This window comes from Hippopotamus amphibius, chromosome 11, assembly GCF_030028045.1.
Source record: "Hippopotamus amphibius kiboko isolate mHipAmp2 chromosome 11, mHipAmp2.hap2, whole genome shotgun sequence".
NCBI lineage: Eukaryota > Metazoa > Chordata > Mammalia > Artiodactyla > Hippopotamidae > Hippopotamus > Hippopotamus amphibius.
The window spans coordinates 41,353,582-41,376,610 of record NC_080196.1 but is presented as its reverse complement, the minus strand read 5'-3'; the positions used below and the strand labels follow the sequence as shown (position 1 = coordinate 41,376,610).

Sequence of the window (23,029 nt, the reverse complement as noted above, 5' to 3'; positions counted from 1 at the left end):
ACCTGGTGGTCTAAACCTTTCATTTCTTCGTGTCCCTGTTTCTTCATCTGGAATGTAAGGAGGCTGGAGTGTAAGGAGGCTGGAGTAGCTGATTACTGCAGTCGGTCATTCCCCTTCTGTGAGCAGGCTGCTCTGTCTGACCCCTGCCCATGCCATGGCTCCTCACCATGCCTCGCCTAATAGGATTCTGTCAGTGAACTACTTCTTGGCGTCCTACTAAGTGCTCAGGTGTTTGGCACTGGGTGGGTGGAAGAGATTCAAAAAATTAGGCCACATATATACTATCACTGGCATCTAGGAGGGAGGGTCTCACTCTCTCCTTCCTTCTCCCCCCACCTTCTCTGCAGCTGGAGGAGCAGCAGACCTTAGAGGATGCCATCAGCGTGGCCACCGCTGCCATGCAGCAGGGGGCTGTGACCCTGGAGACCGCAGAGTCGGAGAGCGGCTGCTGAGCCCTAGAGGGCTGGATCCCACTCCGTGTTGGAGGAGGTGCCGTGCCACACAGGCATCCTTGCCTCCAAGGGCCCAGGCTGTGGCTGACACGTGGAAGGTGGCCACACAGGCCTCTAGGGCAAGAAGGCAGCAGGAAACCGGCCTGAAGGGCACCAGGGCCCTGCCCAAGAGGAGGGCCAAGCAGCTGGAATCAGGGGAGTGCATCATCCTCAGGAGCTAAGGAGGACAGGCTTGATCAGCAGGCTGCACTGGGGTGTCCTCCCCCCAGAATCAGCTGAGCGCCCTCTCTCTCTAGAAAACACCCTTCCCACCCTTGGTCTAGTCCCCTTCTCAGGTGGTGATTGGGGCTGCTCTTGGGACTGGTCCTCTGCTCCGACTGGTCACTGCCCACTAGGGGAGAAGGCAGACAGCTCTTCAGCCCTGTAGGGGCACTGTGGGCCCAACCCTGCTGCTCCCAGCAATAACCACCTCCCTGGAGGCCAGCCGAGATGTCTGGCCACTTGGCAGCAGAGACTTTCTGTCACCCGCAGTCAGAATTGCTCAGGGGCCTGTGGCTGGAGAAAAGGTGCCCAGCCCCACCCCCATCCCCAGCTGCTCCCCAACCTCTCTGGCAGAGAGGCAGGGAGCAACCTTGTACATACTGCGGATTGGGTGTCATTTGTTTTATTTTTTTTAATTCCATTTTGATAATTTTTTTTCCTGCTCTGGATGGTGGTGGCAAACGGGTGAATGAGTATTTAATAAAATTCCAAGTTTCCACCTGGGTCCCTTCCTCCTCCTTCCTTTCAGCTTTGGGCCCTGGTGGCAGGGCGTGGTCAAATCAGGCTCTATATTCCAGCCTCACTTAGCCTCAGTGCCTGGCTGGTGGGCCTGCCCTCCCAGGGCACAGGGGGGAGGAAGCCGTGGTATGAGATAAGCCCTGAAGAGCTGCCAGTGGCTTCCTGCCTGCAGCTGAGCAGGTGGGCTCTGGGTAGCCAAACAAGACCAGCGTGACCACTGCTTCCAGGCTCCAGTTGGATCTCAGGCCTCGAGATGTGTGGGCTGGAGGAACTCTGTTTTTCTCTACTTTACCTTGTGTTATGTCATCAGAGGCCCTCCAGACCCAACCACTGCTACATACACAGCACACAGTCCACTGCTCTAAGTGGGCAAAGCCCCATGGAGTGGGGGTGCCTTTGCCAAGATACCCAGGGTCTCTGATGCCTCTGCTGCCCTAGTGCTGAAGTCCTGGCTTTGGTACCCAGCTCTGGGGGTACCCATCTAGGTGTCTGGGGCCATGGAATTCCAAAACCACAGTTGGACCCCACTGAAAAGTACATGGTAGGACCAGACCAGCCCTGGCAGAAAGGAAGGGATGCAGGGAAAGGGACTTGGTGGAAAACTCTTGGGTTTGACCCCTCCTGCATGGGAACATTGCAGGGATTGCAGGCACCTCTTTTCCTCTCTCCACTCTCACGGATGTGCCCCACCCTCTCCCCCAATGCAGACATCTCTTCTAGGATGCCTAGCAAGCTCTCTTTTACTTTTTCCACCAGCTCTTTGGAAGCAGGGGGGCTGGGACATGGCCCCAGGGAGGGCTGCCTCTATTGCCTGAGCAGCCTCCTTCAATATCCAAGGCCATAGTTGGTGACAGGAATCCGCCCCAGCCCTTACAGGTATTGGATCTAAAGAATCGGAAGCACTGACGTGGAGGGCCCTGAATCCCCAGCCTTCTGCTCCCAGTGCCCTGAAGCCGGGCCCCACTGTGAGGCTTACCCCCGTGAGCTTCAGAGTCTCCAGGTCAGGGCCAGTGGGCCCCAGAGTGGGCAATGCTCTGGATGCCTTTTAGAACCAAAGCCCAGGGGATGGGGAGGCAGCCGATCACGTGACAGGTCCTCCTGACCTAGAGACGTGCCCTGGCCCCGTTCCTCCTCCAAGTTTGTATTGTTGCCTTAGTTTTCTTCCACTTGGGAGGAGCCCTACCACCACAGTAATGTTATATGGTCCTAAAAGAAATGCTTTCTTCAGTGCCTACTCTGTGCTTTACATCCATTCTCAGACCTCTTTACAATCTATGAGGTGAGCATTTCTCCTGCTTTACCAATGAGAAACTGCTCAAGGAGGTTAAGTTACTTATCCAAAGCCTCCCACCTGGCAAGTGTGGAATTGGTACAGGACCTGCCCCCTTTTATCTGACTTAGGATGGGCTTGCTTTTCCCTCATCAAGCTGCCTCTGGGAGCCCAGAAAGCTCCAGAAGGCTCTGGGGCTGAGGAGGCTTCTAAAGGGCCTCACACCCAGGGAATCAAGCTTGGTCCCCAGTTCCCCTTCAGGGAGTGGGGCCGCTGAGCACTGCAAGAGCAACAGGCTGGGTCCTGCCAGCATGGGGAGCCCGCGAGAGCAGGCAGGTGGAGCTCTCGCTCCGTGCCATGGCCCGCCTGCGGTCTCTGCAGCCGTTTGCATTTCCTGAAACCGGATCTTGGTGTCAGAGCCGCCCCTGGGCCGGGCGGGCGCCTCAGCCATGGCCCTGCGCAAGGAGCTGCTTAAGTCCATCTGGTATGCTTTCACCGCGCTGGACGTGGAGAAGAGCGGCAAGGTCTCCAAGTCCCAGCTCAAGGTGAGGAGCACCCGGGGCGCAGGGGAGGCCGGCAGACACGTCTCATCCGCCCCTGCTGCCTGGGAGCTAGGCATGAACCCTGTGCTCCTCCCAGGGCATCCAGCTAGCCAGGGACCCAGGAGGGTTGGGGGGCCCGTGCTGGGTAACTGGGGCAACGTGGCCTAATGGATGCTGCTGCCCACTGTCCAGGGGCCCCAGTGAGGTGTGTGCAGGGCCATCGTCCTGAGCCCTGGCCCCCAACTCTCAGGAGAGTAGAGGTGGCATCATGGGTTCTGAGGGCCACGGGCCAAGCTACATCCCAGACTCCATGTGATGAGCACACGTCTCCCCAGAGTCAAGCTTGGGCACGCACCCTACTCCTTTCTGCCCCTTCCTCCTGGCTTTGAAGAGAGACAGTTAGCTAGTACTTGTCAGTCACTTCCTCTCGGAGCTTAGAGAGTGGGTTAAAGAGCCTCTCACAGTCCCAGACCAGGCCGGCTCGCTCATCCTTGGCAGGAGAGCAACTCCTCTGGACTCTGCCTCCCAGGTGGGACAGCGGTGGGAAGGGGCAAAGACTGAAGACCCCATTATATTGCTGCCCGGCCCCCCCCCCCCCACACACACACACACATCCACACACCAGGGTGGGAAACTTAACCTTAGGCCTTGAGACCTTGAGTAGGGAAGGGGTGAAATCTGAGACCAGGAAGAGCCCCGTCAGTGATTGCCCTGAAATTCATTGCTTGGTCCTAGATAATTCCTGGGGGGGCCGAAAAGTTTCTCCCATTCTTTCCTGGATTAGTGCTGCCTTCGACAGGAGCAGGGTAGGCCTCAGCCCTCTGGGATCTGCCTTAGGGGTTCATTCATTCACTCTGCAAATATTTTTTGCACCAGCTATGTGTCTGGCATAAGGCTAGGCCATAGTATTCTGGTATGTCCCCTGCCACCACCCCCCCCCGCCCCCGACACACACACACACAAAAGGAGGAGTGCAGTCTCAGGAAACCTCCACTCTAACTGACCAAGCTAGGAGGTGCCTGGAAACCTGGAAGAGATGAATGGGACAGGTTAGGCGTTGTGCGCTGCCACTATTCCAACCCCCTACTTTTGAACTGGGACACAATGAACTTGGATGTCCCAAACTAGTCCTACCCCATAATCGACCCCTTAGCCAGATTCGTGAGCATCCAGTAAATGACTCTTGGCTCTCCCAGGAAGGAGAGTCCACTGCCGCCTTTGATCATCGGGGAGAATCTCCCAACGGACAGGATCTTTCTTGCATTCTACTTAAATCCTCTTATTGCATCTTATGTAATCTAGTGAGGTCTTCAGTATAGATAGAGGAAAAGCAGATCATCCAAAGTCCATCTCTGCAGAAACTCCATGTCCTACCTCCACCTCCCACTCTGCCCCTTTAATATCTTTCAGGAACAATCCCAACCTCTATGGTTTGTTGTCTCCAAAGTTCCATTTTCTACCACTCCGTTACCTGTGGCCCCTCATACATGGAAGGTACAGCACTCAGGTGGTTCCCCTTTCCCTGGTTCCACCAGGCAGTAAGCCTTCTTAGTTTGAGCCTCTGTCTTGGCCTCTAACTGGGTGGGCGGATGCCTGTTCCCCACCCCCACAGGTTGGGTACTTGCAAGGAAGATTGTATGGGGAGCTTGCATACTTGAATCATCTGCTGTCTTTGTACCACGTCACAGCTCACATTGAGCCCACTGCCAGCAGCCTCTGTGGTTACACAGGATCAATGGTAGATTTCAACCCACTCGACAGAAAACGTGTCTGCTCTGGGAATCTGAGCTAGCAGTGGGAGGGGCAGGCTGGCGGCAGGTGGGGCAGAAATGGCAGGGCCCCTGTCATAGGATGTGGAAGGCAATTCTCCCTCGAGCGCATAGTGCTAGATACTGGAATGGGAGGAAGTAGTGATAGTGCTGGGGGTGGGGATACCGGAAGGCAAAAGAGCAATAGAGAAGTGGTCAGAAGGCAGAAGAAGCAGCAGATGAGAGAGATAGACCAGCAGGGGCACACTCCTTCCCCTGAAAGACTTGGTGAGAAGGGGAAAGATCTTGGGGTTACCTTGTCCTTGCCAAAACTGTCCCTGGCCTTGGCGTCCTCTGTTGGGAAGAGTCAGGAGACCTTCACCAGCCCAGACCAAGCTATGTCTGTCCGTGACAGTTACCACTTCTCCCCTGGTGTGTTGGTAGAAAGGTTGCCACTGGCTGTCCTGGGCAAAGCCGTGATGAGGCCAGAAGGAGGAGGAAGAACAGTAAGTCCTTTGACAAGTACTCCAAGGAGTCAGGATTATTTTCTGTGAAGCAGAGAAGGCTTGGGGGAGAGATGAGATGAGTTTTCTTCTCTGAATTCTTATAGAAAGTACAATAGCCTTTGTCCAGGTGGGTTGAGAAAAATAAAAATAGATCAATAAGAACGGCACTTCTGCCCAGAATTGATTTAGGTTGAACACAAAATTTCTCAGTACTGTGAGTTTTTGCAGGGTCCCCAGAACCTCCCTCTCTGAAGAGCTTTAGGAGTGAGTCCCGATCCTGACAGAGGGCTGCAGGGAGGGGAGCCTTGAGAATGATATGTTTCCTAATGACCACCCATCTGGGAGCAGCTTTGGCTTCAGGCCTCATGTGTGATCAGCTGAGAATTTGGCTTCCTTACTCCCTGACTGCCAGGGCTGGGGTAAGGGGCCTGAGATTGAGCGTGTGGTTGGAGCAGTGTCTCTCGATGAGGATCCTAGGAGGCCTACCACTTCACCTTGACCAGCAGGAGCAGGGGGGAGGCAGGGAGGGTGAACTGGGGCCTTCCCTACTTGGCTCTGTCAGATCACCCAGGCTCCTAAGCCTCTAATTGGCACTGAGGGCAATCCTGGGGCCCAGGGAGAGTCTCTTGCCCACTGAGGGTCTCTGAGCTTCGGGCTCTGCCTCCTTTGGAGGGGGACAACAACCTTCTCCTTGCTGGAGGAGAAGTTTGTAACAACTCCAGTCCAGGAATCTGAGTGGGTCTCCAGCTTTGCCCTGACCCCTGCCTGCTGTTGGTCTCCTCAGTCTAGAGTGTGGGGGAAGGGAAGGATGATTCAATGAGGTGCAGAGCACTTGACTCAGAGCCATATAGGCGGAGACCTATATCTCACCCCAGCAGGGTGACCTTAGGCAAGTCACTGCCCATCTCTGAACCTCTGGTTTCTCCTCTGTAAAGCCCAAGGGCTGAACTGGGGATCACCACGCTCTCCAGCTAGCCTATGAAAATAAATTTAAACAAAGTACATCAGGTCGGTGAAATCGATCCTTGATACAGCCTCTCTCTCCCTTTTCTGAGCCTCTGTCTTTCCTTTGATGCTGACACCCAACCCCTCCAGCCTCTTCTTGCTCTCAGCAAGCACACAGCTAATCCAGAGATTCCCACCTTTTAAAATTCCTGGTGCTCTTCCCTCATGACAGTAGTTTTGCTTTAGTACCCGCTGGTTGAGAAAAATATATTCAGTGACTCTTAAAAAGGATCTGTATATTTTAAAAGAATCACTTAGCACCTAGATACATTTAAAGACTATAGGCCATCTAGGAGAGAGAGATTAGTCATTCTTTTTGCAGTTAGTGCTTGGTATTTCCATGGATTCGCAACCCTCTGGATCTACATCGACTCCAAAGTCTGAGAACTATAGGATCATGGGCCTGGCACCCATTGCATCCTGCACTTGAGTTTTTAGGGAACTCCCAACCCCCAGGGAAGAACCACTCCCCCACATGCCTCCAGAGGAAACAGTGAATAAGTGAAGCCTATCAAAGGTCAATGACTGGCAACCCTGAGGTCAGGGGCTGCCTGGGTGGGTGGGGGAGACAGAGAGTCCTCTCTGGGGGAGCCCGAATGGCAGCTTGTGAAAACTATAGACACCTGGACCCCACCCCTGGAAACTCTGAGTCAGTAGGTCTGGGCAGGCCGCAGCAGACTTCAGTTTCAACCAGCTCCCCAGGTGTTCTCATGCTTAACCTGAGTCAATGCAGCAGAGATCTCACGCAGGGCTTTCGAGTCAGACCTTGAGCAAGAAGACACTTCAGCTCTCTGAGCCTTGGTTTCCTCCTCCGTTAAAGGAGGATAATGAGAGTCCCTGCCTCCAGGGCTAAGGATTGATTGAAATCAGCAGGTGAGCTCCTGTGCAGGCAGGCCTCCACCCCTGCCATTTCCTTTCCAGCATGACCCTCCTCTGGTCACACCCACTCCCCACCCCCGGCCCCCACCCACACCCAGGCACAGGAAGCCTGGCAGTCTGAGGTCAGCTGAGCTCTCCGGGGAGAGGCCCTGAGCCCTGAGTGTCTGGAGCCTTTAATTCCTCTTTGTCCTGACACCTGATGGCTCACAGGGTTGGATCCTGTGCCCTGGGCTCCTCAGATTCCACTGGCAAAAGGTAGAGGTGAGGCAGGTCTTCGAGGACAGTGTGGGCCAATGAACCGAGAAGAGGAACAGCTCAGATAACTGTGTGCTGCTGCTGGGTGGCAGGTTCTATCCTGGGGTGGGAGGGGATTTGTACATTCTCTCCTTGAACTCCATTTTCAGAGACATGAAAACAGAGGCCCAGCGAGGTTTATGTGCTCAGAGAGATCCGGTCCATGTCCGTCTGACTTTTGTATTTTTCCTACTTCTCCCCTTGAAGCACTTAGGCTCATTCAGTAGATATTTATTGAGTATCCATTATATGCCAGACCCAGTGATACAGCAGTGACTAAAATAAAACAGACAAAAATCCACACCCTTGTGTTGCTGACGTTCTAGTCAGAGAAAACAGATGATAAACTAAATAAGTAAAAATGTGTGATATGTGACATGGAGGAAAATAAAGCAGAAGTGAGGATATCCCTGTCCTCACTGTAGGGGGTAGAGGGGATGGGATTACAGATTTAAATAAGGTAGTCAGAGAAGCTCTCCCTGAAAAGGTGACATCTAAGTAAAGATCAGAAGGAGGAGAGGGTGTGAGTCATGCCATGACCTGGGCAAAGAATGTTTCAGGTTGAAGGGACAAGCAAGGCCCTGAGGCAAGAGTGTGCCTAGTGTGTCTGAGGAATGTCCAGGGGGTCAAAGTGGCTGGAGAGAAGTGAGCAAGAGGGAGCAGGTCAGAGAAGGTACAAAGTAAAATCTCTGGGAGGACTCCGAGATTTTATTCTGAGAACCTTAGGAAACCACTGCACCATTTAAGCTAGACTTGAGGAGTTAGTCAAAAACATTGAGCATATGGGGATATTGTGCTGAGCTCTGGAGTCAGGGTTGAGATTAGGGTCCTTGCTCCCTCAAGGAATGTAGAACACCCAGAAATGTTCACACAAACAGGGAACAGCCAAAGAACATTATTATAGAACAACTTAATAGCAGGGTATGTTAACACAGTGGTTAATGGCACCCTTTGTTTTTTATCTATAGTTTAAAAATTTTGTTATGAAAACAATATATGCTCCTGGTGCAGAAGAATATAATTTTAAAGAAGTTGAAATTTATTATGCAAGTAAAACGTTTTACTGGTTAAAAAAATTCAAAGACAAAAATAGTGTTAAAGGTGAAAGTTCCTCCCCTCTCTGGGGAAGGGTGGTAGGGTGATAGCTGTTAACAGTTTGCTGAGTATTCTCGATTTTTTCTATGTACAAATAAACTTACCAGGTTGAACTATGTGAAATTGCTGACATTTGATTGTCTTGACCTACTAAAACAGCAGTTTAATATGGTTCAGCCTAATCTTTGCACACATATTATTTTACAAATATTTCATTCTACAGCGTGCTTTTTTCCTCCTGCCAGTATAGGATGCATATCTTTCCATGTCTGTTCATACAAATATAATAATAAAAATAGCTTACAGCTTTTATTAAGCAATTCTTATTATTGCACTGTGTATCAAGTGCTGTGCTCTTCGTTCTAAAACACCCTGTGGAGCAGGCCCCTTATTTTCCTCAAAGAGGAGTAGACTAAGGTCCTGGAGAAGTTAAACCGCTTGCCCATAAGCACACATGTGGTAGAAGTAAAATTTTCAACCATGCAAGGTCCATGACACGGTGTACCTGTCCCCTCTTGAAGGAGCCTCAGGCTGTCTCCAATGCCTTACATATTTTTTTTCCCTTTTTTTGGCTGTGCTGTGGCTTGCGGAATCTTACATCCCCGACCAGGAATTGAACCCGCGCCCCCAACAGTGGAAGTGTGGAGCCCCAACCACTGGACCACCAGGGAATTTCCCAATGCCTTATACTCTAAACTATGCTTCTGGGAGCTTTCTTGTACAAGTAGCTCTGTTCTCTTGAGCATCTGTAGGTTGGATGATTAAAAATGCTGGGGTCATGCCTAATTTTATGTTTGATAGAGTCTTGCCCTGCAGAAAGATTACCAATTCACACCTCAACAGTAGGGCATTTGAGTCCCCATTTCTCCACAACCTCCTCAATACTTGATAGTATCAGTCTTTTGCATCTTTGTTAATTTGTTAAGTAAAAAAATGACACTTTCTGTGAGAAGCGAACTTATATTTGCTCTGTTCAGGGCTAACTCTCACTCTCTCTACATATCACCTCACTCCATCCTCACAGCCCCTCTGCATAGCAGTTATTATCCCCTGTTCTGCTGACAATGAAATTGGGGCTTAGAGGGTGAAGGAATTTATCCAAGGCCTCATAACCAGAAAGTGAAGGTCCCTGGACTTCCATGCTCCCCCCCTTCACTGGAGTGTAGCCATTTGGCTGGGCTATGCAGGAAGCTTCCTCAAAGAGTTGCTTTAGGAGGCTTGAAGAAAGATAACGACATGGGTAATTTGAAAAGAGGCCAGGAGGCAGCAGGTAGAAATATGTGAAACTCTTAGAATAACACCTATCTCTTCAGAAGTGGGTATTTCTTTTGCATTGGTCACCCTGGATTTTAAGTGCTAGGCAATGAACAGAGGCACCTCTTAGAGTGAATTGGTATCCTGTGACCACAGATGTATTAATCATGTCTTCTCTGGATATAGGTGGTAGAAACCAAACTCAAAATAACTTAAGGGAAATGTTATAGATTGGCTCACATAACCAAAACTCCTAGCATAGTATTGGCTTCAGGCATGGCTAGATCTAGGTCCTCAAATGATGACTCTTTATACCTTGACTCTGCTTTTTTTCACTGATAGCTTTATTCTTAAGCAGGTACTTCCCACACAGGGACAAAGATGTCAGCTACATCTATCTTCTAAAAGCTTAACTCTTTCCAGGTATACTCATGGAAAGAGTACACCTCTTCTCCACTAGAGGAAGCAAAAATCCCAGGGCTGATTCTCATTGGCCTTGATTTGGTTATGTGCATCCTTAAACCAAACACATAACTCCAATGTGCCCACCCCTGCAGCCAGGTGGGATAGGGGTGCAAATGGCCAATACCACAGATATTGAAAATGGGGGAGAGGTACTTCTCAAAGGAAAACCAAGACTTCAGTACCAAAACAAGGGAGGGGGGCAAAGTTCATCAGGAAGAAACTTCAGATGTCCTTTATAACAAGAGAAGGCAAAACCAAAGATGGCACGTGAGATCATTTGAAGATCATGGGAATGAGGGTTGGGGTGGGCATCAGACAGGTGGCTGTCCAGCGGCAAGTGAGGGAAAAGAGAAACACATCCCCTTGCTGGGCCCCCCAACTTCCCACTTCACTGAGTTGACCCTGAGGCCCAGGAGAGCATTGGGGAGAAGTCTCAAACCCTTTCCACCCTGCTCTCACAAAAGGGAATAAAGAAGTGAAGACTTGGTATACACGCCATCTCTGAGATGTTGCCAGCTTCTGCCTCAGCGGAGCTGATTCCAAGGTGAACTGCTGGTGGTGGAAGCAGCCCTTAAATACAGCATTTATTGACTGTCTTTGGTGTGCAGAAGAGGACACAGGTGCTGTGAGACATAAAGATGAACAGAGACCTTGTCTCCAGAGTTCACTATATAGTTGGGGAATGAGGCTCAGGGTCAATATTATAATAGGGAAGCAGACTTCAGAGCCAGGAACACCTGGTTGCAATCTTAGCTCTGCCACTTAACCTCTCCGAGCCTCAGTATCTTCATCTGAAAAACAACGATAATAATGTCTGAATATCACAGTTGCAGGGATTAGATGTGGGGTATAGAAAGCACCTCATATGGTGGCTGGCATATAGTAGGTGGCAATTTTTAATCATTCACGCTGTCTATGATAAGTGCTATAACAGAATTACCCAAAGTCGATTTTATTTTTTTCCTGATCTCCTTGTTCAAGCTTCAGTCTCTTTGTTCTAATATCATGGGTTTGTTAACCAACGCGTTTCCCCCTCTGTACTCTCATGGCCGCCATCCCTTTTAGGCCTTGTCCTCCACATCCCACAGACCATTTTTCATGCCCCTTCTTTGCTCCCCTCCAGCTCCCTTCCATCTTCAGAAGGGCAGTGACTGGAATTGCACACTCCCTTCCTGGAGCAGACACACCAGACTCTAGGCACACTGCAGCCTGACCCTGAGGCTTTGATGGTGGATGTCAGGCTTCTGCCCTTGAGCTTTGGGATCTGCGGAGCTGGATTTGAATCCTAGGCTCTTGCCCACTGTGGGTCCTCGGGCAAGTTACTGAGTCCCTTGAGTCTCAGTGTCCTTGTCTGCAAAAAGGGGACATACATGCCTGACAAAGTGGCAAAGAACGTGGCTGCCTGGGTTTGAATCCCAGCTATGCCAGCTCTGTGCCCTTGGGTGAGCTACTTAATGTCTCAGAGCCCAGGGGTCTTTTTCATCTGTAAAATGAGGATATTAACTGTTGTTACGGGGGTTAAGTGAAGTATATGTAAAGTGCTGAGCACAGTGCTTGGTGCCTCACAAGTGTACAAGTTTTAGTTTTTTGGGTTTTATTGAGGTATAATTCACATTTTAATTTCAGGTGTACAATGTAATGATCCTATATTTATATATATTGTGAAATGACCGCCACAATATGTCTGGTTAACATCCGTCACCACACATGGTTGGTTACACAAAAATTTTTTTCTTGTGATGAGAATTTTTAAGACCTACTCTCTTAGCTACTTTCAAATATGCAATACAATATTGTTAATTATAGTTACCATGATATATATTATATCACCATGACTTTTTTTAAAAAATTTATTTATTTATTTATTGGCTGCATTGGGTCTTTGTTGCTGTGCACGGGCTTTCTCTAGTTGCCGTGAGTGGGGGGTGCTCAGGCTTCTCATTGCAGTGGCTTCTCTTGTTGCAGAGCACAGGCTCTAGGCGCACAGGCTTCCGTAGTTGTGGCATGTGGGCTCAATAGTTGTGACTTGCAGGCTCTAGAGCACAGGCTTAGTAATTGTGGCACACAGGCTTAGTTGCTCCGTGGCATGTGGGATCTTCCCGGCCTAGGGGTTGAACCCGTGTCCCCTGCATTGGCAGGCGGATTCTTAACCACTGCACCACCAGGAAAGCCCCCCCCACCCCATGACTTTTAAAAAAATATTTATTTAGCTGTGTTGGGTCTTAGTTGCCACACGTGGGATCTTCATTGTGGCATGTGGGCTCTTTTAGTTGCAGTATACATGTGGGATCTAGTTCCCTGACCAGGGATTGAACCTGGGCGCACTTCATTGGGAGTGCAGAGTCTTAACCACTGGACCACCAGGGAAGTCCCCCCATGTCTTATTTTATAACTGGAAGTTTGTACCTTTTAAGCACCTTCACCCATTTCACTCCCCACCCTGCACCTCTTGCAATCACCAATCTGTTCTCTGTATCTGTGAACCCCCATTTTTTCCCTTTTAAAAAGATTCCACATGTAAGTAAGATCTTATGGTATTTGTCTTTCTCCGTCAGACTTATTTCACTTAGCATAATGCTTGCAAGGTCCATCCGTGTTGTTGCAAATGGCAAGGTTTCATTTTTTTTTAAAGACTGAATAACATTCCATTGTTTATACACAGAAGTTTTCGTTATGACTGAAATGCATATTGTGAGCAGAAGACTTAGCCAGGATGGAGGTAGGGACAAGCGGGGAGGTGGGAGCAGCCCTTTGGCCCAGTTTCAGTTAAGGCTCAGGAGGGCAAACTGCCCCTCTGTCTCAGGTGCTGTCCCACAACCTGTACACCGTCCTCCACATCCCTCATGACCCCGTGGCCCTGGAAGAGCACTTCCGAGACGATGACGATGGCCCCGTGTCCAGCCAGGGATACATGCCCTACCTCAACAAGTACATCCTGGACAAGGTAGGGCCACTCTAACCTCTCCCCACTTCCCAACCTGGCCAGTACTCCAGTACATTGCCACCCCAACTCCTCCCCCTGTGAATCCCGCTTCTGTGCCCTCTGTCCATCCCTGCTCTCCCATCTCCATCGTTCACATCCCAGCCCCTTGTCCCCTCCTGGCTACCCTTAACTCCCTCTCAAGCTTCCTCCTCTTTATCCTAGCCTTCACCTTGCCCACACCCTTCCACCCCATCTTCGCCTAGCTTCCTAGCTTTTACAAAAAGCTCTCTAATTTCCCCCCAGTGCTGTCCCCCCGCTCCTCCCAGCTGTCACTGTCTTCTCAGGTTCTTCTTGACTGTCCATTCCCTCCTGGGCATCCCCTACTTTTTCCCTGGGCTGAGGGACTAGTTTCTCTGTGGGCAGGGGACTTGGGTGGGTGTGGATGTGGGGGAGTGGTGTGGGTGGCAGGGCTAGGGGCTGGGGGCCAGGATGGTTGGAACCAGCTAGTTACCTGATCATCAGCTCAGGGGTTCCTCAAGTTAGAGCCCCAACGTGGCATGGTGGGGAGCAGGGGAATAGATAACCCTAAGAAGCCATCTGGAGCCTAGTCGGGTGGTAGAGCAGGGACGGGGCAGCCTTCTCAGCTGACTTGCAGGCCTGGTGGCAGGTGGAGGAGGGGGCTTTCGTTAAGGAGCACTTTGATGAGCTGTGCTGGACCCTGACGGCCAAGAAGAACTATCGGGTGGATAGCAACGGGAACAGCATGCTCTCCAATCAGGATGCCTTCCGCCTCTGGTGCCTCTTCAACTTCCTATCTGAGGACAAGTACCCTCTGATCATGGTTCCTGATGAGGTGAGCCCCAGGGAGTTTATCACTTGGGGACAGGCCTCAGCAAAACCATGAAGGAGGCCAAATTGTCTCTGTACTTTCCCACATCCTCTTTCTTCTTTATCTCCCCACTCTGGTACCTGTTCACACTCACCTGTCTCCAGTTGCTTAGAACTGACCATAGCAGAGCAATTATGCCTTCTCCCAGGAGGTCCAAAACTACACTTCCTTCAAGGCTCTGCTAGCCCTCACAGTAGGAAAATGATCTATTTAACTCTGTGTAAAATTCTATTTACACAGAGGTGTGAATGCCTGATATATTACCAGGCATTTAAAAATGAGAACATTTAAAATCAGATGGCAGGATTTTAACCACTGTGGCAGTCTGATAAGGGTACTATTATTAGGGGAATAGAGACCTTCCTGGAATGTCTCTGCAGTTACTCCAAGTGGGCAACCAAGTCTGGCCCTGGTTCCAGATTTTCTCTTCCTATCTTCTACAATATAGGGGAGAGCCAGAGCAGACTCAGCTCAGGGCCCCAGAGAAGGGATTCTAGGAGTAGAGGCCTAGAATCCAGTCTCTACCTCCTCAACTCATGGGTAAAGCCAGGGCAGATGCCCCCCTTTTCCAGTCAACCTGCACCCTCCCTCTACTCCCCTTTCTCTCCCTCCTGTCCGTTCAACCTTCTCCTGACCCTTTAGCCCTTTGGGTGGTTGTGAAGATACCAGGGCAAATCTAGATCTTTAGAGTAGGGTACGTGGGGGAGGGGTCCACTGTATTTACAAGAAGTCCTGGCATGTCTAACTGTGCTCAGATCCGTGCCCTTGCCTTTGTTTGTGGGAAGAGGGGTACCCCACCCCACTCCTGGCTGAGACCCAGTAGCCCCCAGAGTGAAAGTCCTGGAGAGAGTTTCCCAAGAAGCTACTGGGGCAGTAGAGGGACATGTGTCTATCTACACAGATATCTGGCTGGCTGGGCATCTTTGTCAGACCCCTGCCAGTCAGCGTGAGGTGGCCTCTCAGAGCAAGCTGCTTGCTGCTGTGATCAACACGCAGTGCGAACAAACTGCAGCAGGATATACCCCAACCACCACTTCCTGTTCCTCTGTCACAGGCTTCCTGTCCCTGCCCTGCTTACTCCCACCTCCAATCCCCTTGCCCTCCCATAGGGGAAGGATCCCTGGGGTTGGGGCTTGGGGCTTGGGGCTTGGGGCTTGGAATAAGGGCTCATGGGATGTGGGTCTGAATCGAGTTCTGGCTGCTACCAACTTGCTGTGTGGTTCAGAACAAGTCACTTCCCCCTTTGAGCCTCAGTTTTGTCATCTGCGAAGTGAGGATATTGGATGAGAGGGCCCTGTACCTCTGCTGACATTCTCTATGACTTGCTGTCTCTGCCTGGCCCCCAGTGCTCAGCTCCCACCTCACCCTACCCTTAATTCAAGGCAAAAAGGAGTGGGACTGGAGCTTGGGGAGGGGACGCCTGAATTGAAGTTGGGGCTCCAGGATCCCCTCCTAAATCTCTACTCTGATGTCCACCAGCGTTTAGTCATTTAGTCCCCTGACCACCCACCCCATCCCCCACGCCATCCCTGGTCACTTTTGCCTCGGCTCCGGGTGCCTAATGGGAGCGCCCCCTGGTGTTGGCACCAGCAACACCACCTGCTGCAGCCACCAAGCCTTCCCTCGCCCCCTCCAGGTGGAATACCTGCTGAAGAAGGTGCTCAGCAGCATGAGCTTGGAGGTGGGCTTGGGTGAGCTGGAGGAGCTACTGGCCCAGGAGGCCCAGGCAGCCCAGAGCACAGGCGGGCTCAGCGTCTGGCAGTTCCTGGAGCTCTTCAACTCAGGCCGCTGTCTGCGAGGTGTGGGGCGGGACACCCTCAGCATGGCCATCCACGAGGTCTACCAGGAGCTCATCCAAGATGTCCTGAAGCAGGTCAGGCCAGGCTGGGAACTGGGGGAGGACCCTGAGGTGGGTGAAGGGGGGCAGTGATGCCTCTGACTTTGCTCTGGCTTGCAGGGCTACCTGTGGAAGCGAGGGCACCTGAGGAGGAACTGGGCAGAACGCTGGTTCCAGCTGCAGCCCAGCTGCCTCTGCTATTTTGGGAGTGAAGAGTGCAAGGAGAAAAGGGGTACAATCCCGCTGGATGCACAGTGCTGCGTGGAGGTGAGGGGACAGGTGAAAGGGTGGAGCGCATCTCAGGGTCCAGAGTGGCTCCAGTGTAATGTGAAGGCAAGGGGTTCAGGAGGAGGGCAGGTGGGAAAAGCCACAGTGACAAATTCCCACTTAGATGAGTGCAACCCAAATACAGTTGAACCTTGAACAACATGGGTAGGAACTTATATGCGGATTTTTTTCAATAAATATATACAGGAGTACTGCGCCATCCACAGTTGGTTGAATCTGTAGATGCGTAACCGGGATACTGGGGCAGACTTTAAAGTTATATGTAGATTTTAGACTGGGCAGAGGTTTGTCACCACTAACTCCTGCATTATTCAAGGGTCAGTTGCATACCTTGGTACCTCAAGGCCATTCTCAGCCATGGCAGCAGCTTTTTTTTTTTTCATTTAGAAAAGTAACACACTTTATTTTTGTCTTCCAGTTTTAGTGAGCTGTAATTGACATACAGCACTGTTGAAGCTCAAGGTGTACAGCATAATGATTTGATTTACATACATCATAAAATTATTAGCACAATATGTTTAGTGAACATCCATCATCTCATATAGAATCAAAACTAAATAGAAAAAAAATTTTTCTTGTGATGAGTAATCTTAGAATTTACTCTCAACAACTTTCATATATAACATACAGTAGTGTTAATTATATTTATCATGGTGTACATTACATCTCTAGTACTTATTTATTTTATATCTGGAAGCTTGTACCTTTTAACAGCCTTCATCCAATTCCCCCTCCCCTACCCCCTCAACCCCTGCCCCTTCACCTGTGGTAACCACAAATCTGATCTCTTTTTCTATGGATTTATTTGTTTTTGAAGTATAATTGACCTACAATACTATGTTAGTTGCTGTTACACAACATAATGATTCGATATTTCTATATATTTCAAACTGATCTCCACGATAGGTCTAGTTATGATAGGTCACCATATGAAGATAACTATGCAATCATAGTTATGACTGTGTTCCCCACACTATGCATTTTATACCCATGACTCACTTATTTTGCAACTGGAAGTTTATACCTCTTAATCTCCCTCAACTTTGTCTTCCCTCTCCCTACTCCCCCTTCCCTCTGTCAAACACACCTGCTTGTTCTCTTAATCTATAACTCTGCTTATGTTTTGTTATATTTGTTCATTTGTTTTGTTTTTTTAGATTCCACGTCAGCACTTTTTTAAAAAATCCAAACTGCAAATCAAGTATTAAAGTCATTGGTGAATAATGTGGATTTTGCTAAAGATTTTAGAGGAGATGGCTTATGTCTCACTCTACCCTCAAAACTTTCTAAAAATGCTCCTTAAAGGTCTTTCTCTTTCACCCAAATTCCATTCTCTTTGGCCACTCTGTACCTCTCTATTCTTTCTCCCTTCCCATCCCTTTTCCTTCCTTGACTCTGTCCATTATTTTAGAGGCTTAAGATAACAATTTAAAAAATTGTAGTGAAAAAATACATATAACATGAAATTTGCCATTTTAGCCATAAGTGTTACAATTCAGTAGCATTGACTACATTCACATATAACATCACAATTATCTATTTCCAAAACTTTATTATCATCCCAAGTAGAAACTCTGTACCCATTAAGCTGTAGCACATCCTCCCTTCCCTCCAGCCCCTGATAACCTTGATTTTGCTTTCTGTGTCCATGAATTTGCCTATCCTAGGTGCCTCATATAAGTGGGATCATACAATATTTGTCCTTTTGTGCCTGGCTTCTTTCATTTAGCATAATGTTCTCAAGCATGTTGTGGCGTGAATCAGGACTTCATTCCTTTTTATGGCTGAATAATATTCCATTGTAAGGATGTACCACCTTTTGTTAACTATTCATTCATTGATGGATATTGGGTTGTTTCCATCTTTTTACTATTGTGAATAATGCTGCTATGAACATGCATGTACAAGTTTCTGGGTGAATATATATTTTTTCTCAAGGTACATACCTATGAGTAGAATTGCTGAATCATATGGTAATTCTGTGTTTAATTTTTGAGGAACAGCTAGACTGTTTTCCATAGTGGCTGTACCATCTTACATTCTCACCAGCAGTGTATGAAAGTTCCAATCTCTCACCAACACTTGTTATTTTATATTAAAAAACATTATTATTATAGCCATCCTAGGCTCTGCCCATTTTTGTCACATAGGGAAACAGCTGTCATTGTGGAAAGAACACAGATCTAGGTAAAAATCAGTTCTACCGGTAACAGACAGTGTGAATTGGGCAAGTTCCTGGGCCTCTTAGAGCCTCAGTTTCTTTCTCTGTAAAGTGGAGCTAGTAATTCTTGCCTGGTACAGACTCTAGAACACATGAAGCTCAGTATGTGGTAGCTATTATTTTCCACTAGAATGTAAGCTTAGGGAAGGCAGGGATTGGTCCGTTAGGCACATCGCAGTATCCCAAATGCCCAGAGCAATGAGTGGCACTCAGTAGACAGTACAAAATATCTGTGGAATGGATGAATGGAGAACTTTCTCAATAGGGAGGGCTATGTGGAAATGAACGGTCTCGGTAGTGAGGACCCTGCCACGGGAGACTTTCTAGCATGATCTGCATAAACACTGAGTGGTCACTGTGTGCCACGCCCCGTGGAGAGATGCCGAGAGGAAAACAGTCCCAAAGAGCAAAGGCTACAAGAGTTGTGCGGACATGAGTACCCAATAACTAACCTCCCAACCGGGCCTCGCAGGCTCCTGGCAGAGCGGGAGCGGTTCCCCGGGGAAGATGGTCAGCCAGGAGCGGCAGGGGCTGGAGCTGGAACTCCCCTGGGGCGGGTGTGGCCCTGGGCCCAGTAATGCCAGCCTGTCTGGGGCCGCCCGCCCTCTCCCAGGTGCTGCCCGACCGAGAGGGGAAGCGCTGCATGTTCTGTGTGAAGACTGCCTCCCGCACATACGAGATGAGCGCCTCAGACACGCGCCAGCGCCAGGAGTGGACGGCTGGTGAGTGCTCGCTGGCTGGCCTGGACCTGGCTGGGCCTCGGTCGCCTCAGAAGGGGGTGATAGCACTTTGCCCAGCGGGAGGCTGGACAATGGATACGAGCAACTCCTAAGGCCCCTTTCTGGCGGTGGTCCACTTCGAGGCTCCCCTGCCCCGGCTAGCCCCTCCCGCTTCCTCCGCAGCCATCCAGACGGCGATCCGGCTGCAGGCCGAGGGGAAGACGTCGCTGCACAAAGACCTGAAGCAGAAGCGACGCGAGCAGCGGGAGCAGAGGGAGCGTCGCCGGGCAGCCAAGGAGGAGGAGATGCTGCGACTGCAGCAGCTACAGGAGGAGAAGGAGCGGAAGCTGCAGGAGCTGGAGCTGCTGCAGGAGGCGCAGCGGCAGGCCGAGCGCCTACTGCAGGAGGAGGAGGAGCGGCGCCGCAGCCAGCACCGCGAGCTGCAACAGGCGCTCGAGGGCCAGCTGCGCGAGGCGGAGCAGGTGGGGCTGCACCGCGGCGGAGGCGGTGGGGGGCTGAGGGGTGTGGTGGCGCCAGGCCTAGGAGCTGAGCACGAGGGGCGGGGTCTGGGGCGGGGCCTGGATCGAGGGCGGGGCCACACGCCGAGGGATGCACGTGGAGGCGGGGCTTGTCTTGTGGGATTTTGGGGACAGAGCCCGTGGGCTTGAAAGATGGGTATGGGACGGGGACTGTGCCAGGCACAGGGCCTATGGGATAAGGTACCTGGCCGAGGGATGACTTGAGAGGAGAAAGTAGGGGCGGCGCCTAAGCCTACGAAATGGGCGGGTCGGAGTTGAGTGCTAGGTGCAGAGTGGGACGTGGTTCAGAGACCTTGGCTGGGGGTGGGACTCGGACAGGGGAGCTGCTAAAGACCCTGTGATTGGGGATGAGTGTGCACCAAGGCTGGACTAAGTTGGACTGGACTTGACCTGAGTTTATAACGAAAGCAGTTTGGGGAATGCAGGTTGGGAGGAAGGCAGGATGAATGTGGAAGCGGACTAAGCATGTAGAGGCAATTAGATTTAGGATTTAAGAGATCTAGATTTGGAGTCAGAGACACTCTGGATTCAGTCCCAGCTCTGCCTCTTAGGAACCCTGTGGTCTCAAGCAAGTTACTTAGCCTTTCTGTGCCTCAGTTACCTGTGACATGTTGATGCCAATAGAACCTGGCTGATAGATGTATGGAAAGGAGGATCAACTAAGGAAACACTTTGAGTTATAATTGTTATAACAGTTATAATTATAGTCATTCCCTTCCTGGCACTAGCCTAATTATAATTATAAACATATTATAATATATAATAACTATTAAGAATGGTGCTAAAAAAGGGATGACTTGAGCCCTTTTCCCAATGTAGTTCACTGATCATTATCTGACTTAGTCAGGCTTTCAGAGGGGATCAGATCAGGAAACCCTGACATGAAGGAACTCCCCAGACCCTCACCTAGAGATGACTAGTTGGGCCAGCCTAGCAAAGCCCTGGGGAAAGGGCAGCATACCTGCCACCTCCCTCCCCCGTGCCCCCATTGACCTGGCTCCATTTCCCGAGCAGGCCAGGGCCTCCATGCAGGCTGAGATGGAGCTGAAGAAGGAGGAGGCTGCCCGGCAGCGGCAGCGCATCAAGGAGCTGGAGGAGATGCAGCAGAGGCTTCAGGAGGCCCTGCACCTGGAAGTGAAAGCTCGGCGGGACGAGGAGGCCGTGCGCCTAGCCCAGACCAGGTAGGACTGAGGGGCCCCTTCTGCTTCCCCTCCCTGACGCCCTGACCCCTCTCCCCGCTTGCCAAGCACCTGCGAGGTGCCTTGGCTCTGGAGGAGACACAGTGGATGTCTGGCAGACTGCTTGAGGAGGAGGAGGAGAAGCTGAAGCAGCTGCTGCAGCTGAAGGAGGAACAGGAGCGCTATATCGAGCGGGCGCAGCAGGAGAAGCAGGAACTGCAGCAGGAAATGGCCCTGCAGAGCCGCTCCCTGCAGCAGGCCCAGCAGCAGCTGGAGGAGGTGCGGCAGAACCGGCAGAGGGCTGATGAGGACGTGGAGGTGAGGCCCGGGGTGGAACAGGTTGGAGGCTGCCAGGTGAGAGGGTGAGTGTGTCAACACACAGGCTCTGGAGCCTTCTCTCAAGCTCTATCCCTCAGGCTCTCTCATTGCCGGGCTGTGTGACGTCTGACAAATTGCCTAACCTCTCTGAGTTCCAAGCCCCTTATCTGAGAAAGGGGACTGGTAATAGCATTGCTATGAAGATTAAATGAGATAACATGTGACATTTAGTATGTAGTAAGCACTGAAGAAATCTTAGCTGCTACTTTTTATCATTGTTATTAACCTGGGCAAATTTTTTTCCTCCTACTCTTCCTGCCCCTACTTTGCTATCCCTGTACTTTGGCTCCACCCTTTGGAGCCTGAATCTCCATAGAAGATTTTTTTTTAACTTCTGATGTTTTGTTTTTATTAATATTGATTATTTTATTTTGCTTTGTTGGCATACATGGTCATTGTAAAACATTCACACATAAGTATTATAGAAAGAGATAAGTTCCTATATGATTCCCCACCCCACAACCGCTGCTAATGGCTGGATGAACACTGGAGCAGAGGCTTTCTCATTAGGTCCTGGAGAGGTGATGTGATGCATTGGTTCAGGGCTCCATGTGTGTCCCTGGGCAAGTCACTTAACCTCTTTTGAATCTGTTTGTTGTTAACTTCCGCTGTGGAAGTTAAATAAGATATTAATACATTTTAGCTGCTTAATAAGTGGAAAGCATAATTATGATTATTTTTGACCCTTTGAGGGTCTGTGAGTCCCTTGAAATTGAATGCCAGCTCTGTTCATATACATAACTCTTTATGAACACACATGAATTTTTCTGGGAAGATGATCAATAGCCTTTGTCAGATTCTAAGGGGATTGTAAACCTGAAAAGGTCAAGACTTCCTGTCTTAGAGGGTGGCTCTGACCCACTCCTCACTGGTCCTGCCCCCACAGGCTGCCCAGCGCAAGTTGCGCCAGGCCAGTACCAATGTGAAACACTGGAACGTCCAGATGAACCGGCTCATGCATCCAATTGAACCTGGAGGTGAGAAGGGTTAGACCCTGGACCTTTCCCTGGAGTGGAGAGGGAGAAGGGAAGGTGGAAGGGATATGCCCAGGTCTACAGAGCCAGCACAGGACTGAAGGTCAGTGGGTTCTCCTCTCCCCCAAAGGCTAAAGAAATGCCCCTCAGCTTCTCCCCTTTGCGTGCACCTTGTTCCTTCCTCATACCTGCCTTTTTTCTGCCAGACAAGCGTCCCACCACCAGCAGCTCCTTCACAGGCTTCCAGGCCCCTCTACTTGCCCGCCGTGACTCCTCCCTAAAGCGCATGACTCGCTGGGGATCCCGCGACAGCAAGACCCCCTCACCCAGCAGCAGTGAACAGCAGAAGTCCCTCAATGGTGGGGAAGAGGCTCCCATCTCAGCTTCCACCTCTGAGGAAGATAAAGTAGACCCAACACCAGAAAACTAACCTCTGTTAGCCTCTTTCCCCCAACCTCATGCCTACCTGGACCTGGCCACAGCTGGCCTGTGGGTGACACCAGCCCCTGCAGAGGAAGGAGCTACAGTCCTGGTGCCAAGGGCCCAGGCCCTTCAACCATAAAACAGTCCAGAATGGAACCTGGTTCATGTTTTTGCACCAGCCCCAGGCCCCAGACTACTGAGGCTGTCAGGGATGTTGATCCTTGAGAACTTGATCCTGTGCCTTAACCCCAAGGACCCTATGCCCTAGGCTGGGAAAAAGAGTCAACAAGCAAGCCAGGGGCCATCTGTCCCCAGACTGCCACCAAGTTGTGGAGGCACATTTCCAAATAAAATCTGCTCTTGAGATAAA

General features: G+C 50.4%; 2 protein-coding genes across 14 annotated transcripts in view; both read left to right on the top strand.

Annotated features, from left to right (window-relative positions):
* Positions 1–2,092, top strand: part of ZNF76 (zinc finger protein 76) — a 32,911-nt gene extending 30,819 nt beyond the window's left edge. For 4 of the 10 annotated variants that reach the window (XM_057698660.1, XM_057698658.1, XM_057698659.1 and 1 more), the window contains one exon: positions 348–2,087. In XM_057698660.1, the coding sequence (XP_057554643.1) occupies positions 348–452 (105 nt within the window). In that variant the 3' untranslated portion in view covers positions 453–2,087. Of the gene's footprint in view, positions 1–347 lie in introns of all 10 variants that reach the window. The other 6 variants (XM_057698667.1, XM_057698666.1, XM_057698665.1 and 3 more) reach the window with 5 other exon arrangements.
* An 811-nt stretch (positions 2,093–2,903) lies between these two features.
* DEF6 (DEF6 guanine nucleotide exchange factor) lies at positions 2,904–23,029 on the top strand. Of its 4 annotated transcripts, XM_057698656.1 has the most exons (12): positions 2,910–3,047; positions 12,953–13,009; positions 13,094–13,234; positions 13,869–14,066; positions 15,739–15,975; positions 16,060–16,206; positions 19,062–19,170; positions 19,351–19,649; positions 20,721–20,887; positions 21,004–21,202; positions 22,149–22,239; positions 22,443–23,029. In XM_057698656.1, exons 2-12 carry the CDS (start codon positions 13,004–13,006, stop codon positions 22,664–22,666), a joined length of 1,818 nt encoding a protein of 605 aa, XP_057554639.1. In that variant the 5' UTR covers positions 2,910–3,047; positions 12,953–13,003; the 3' UTR covers positions 22,667–23,029. The 4 variants fall into 4 exon arrangements, with proteins under 4 accessions (XP_057554638.1, XP_057554637.1, XP_057554640.1 ...); XM_057698655.1 differs by lacking the exon at positions 12,953–13,009 and having other exon boundaries at positions 2,904–3,047; positions 13,881–14,066; XM_057698654.1 differs by lacking the exon at positions 12,953–13,009 and having other exon boundaries at positions 2,904–3,047.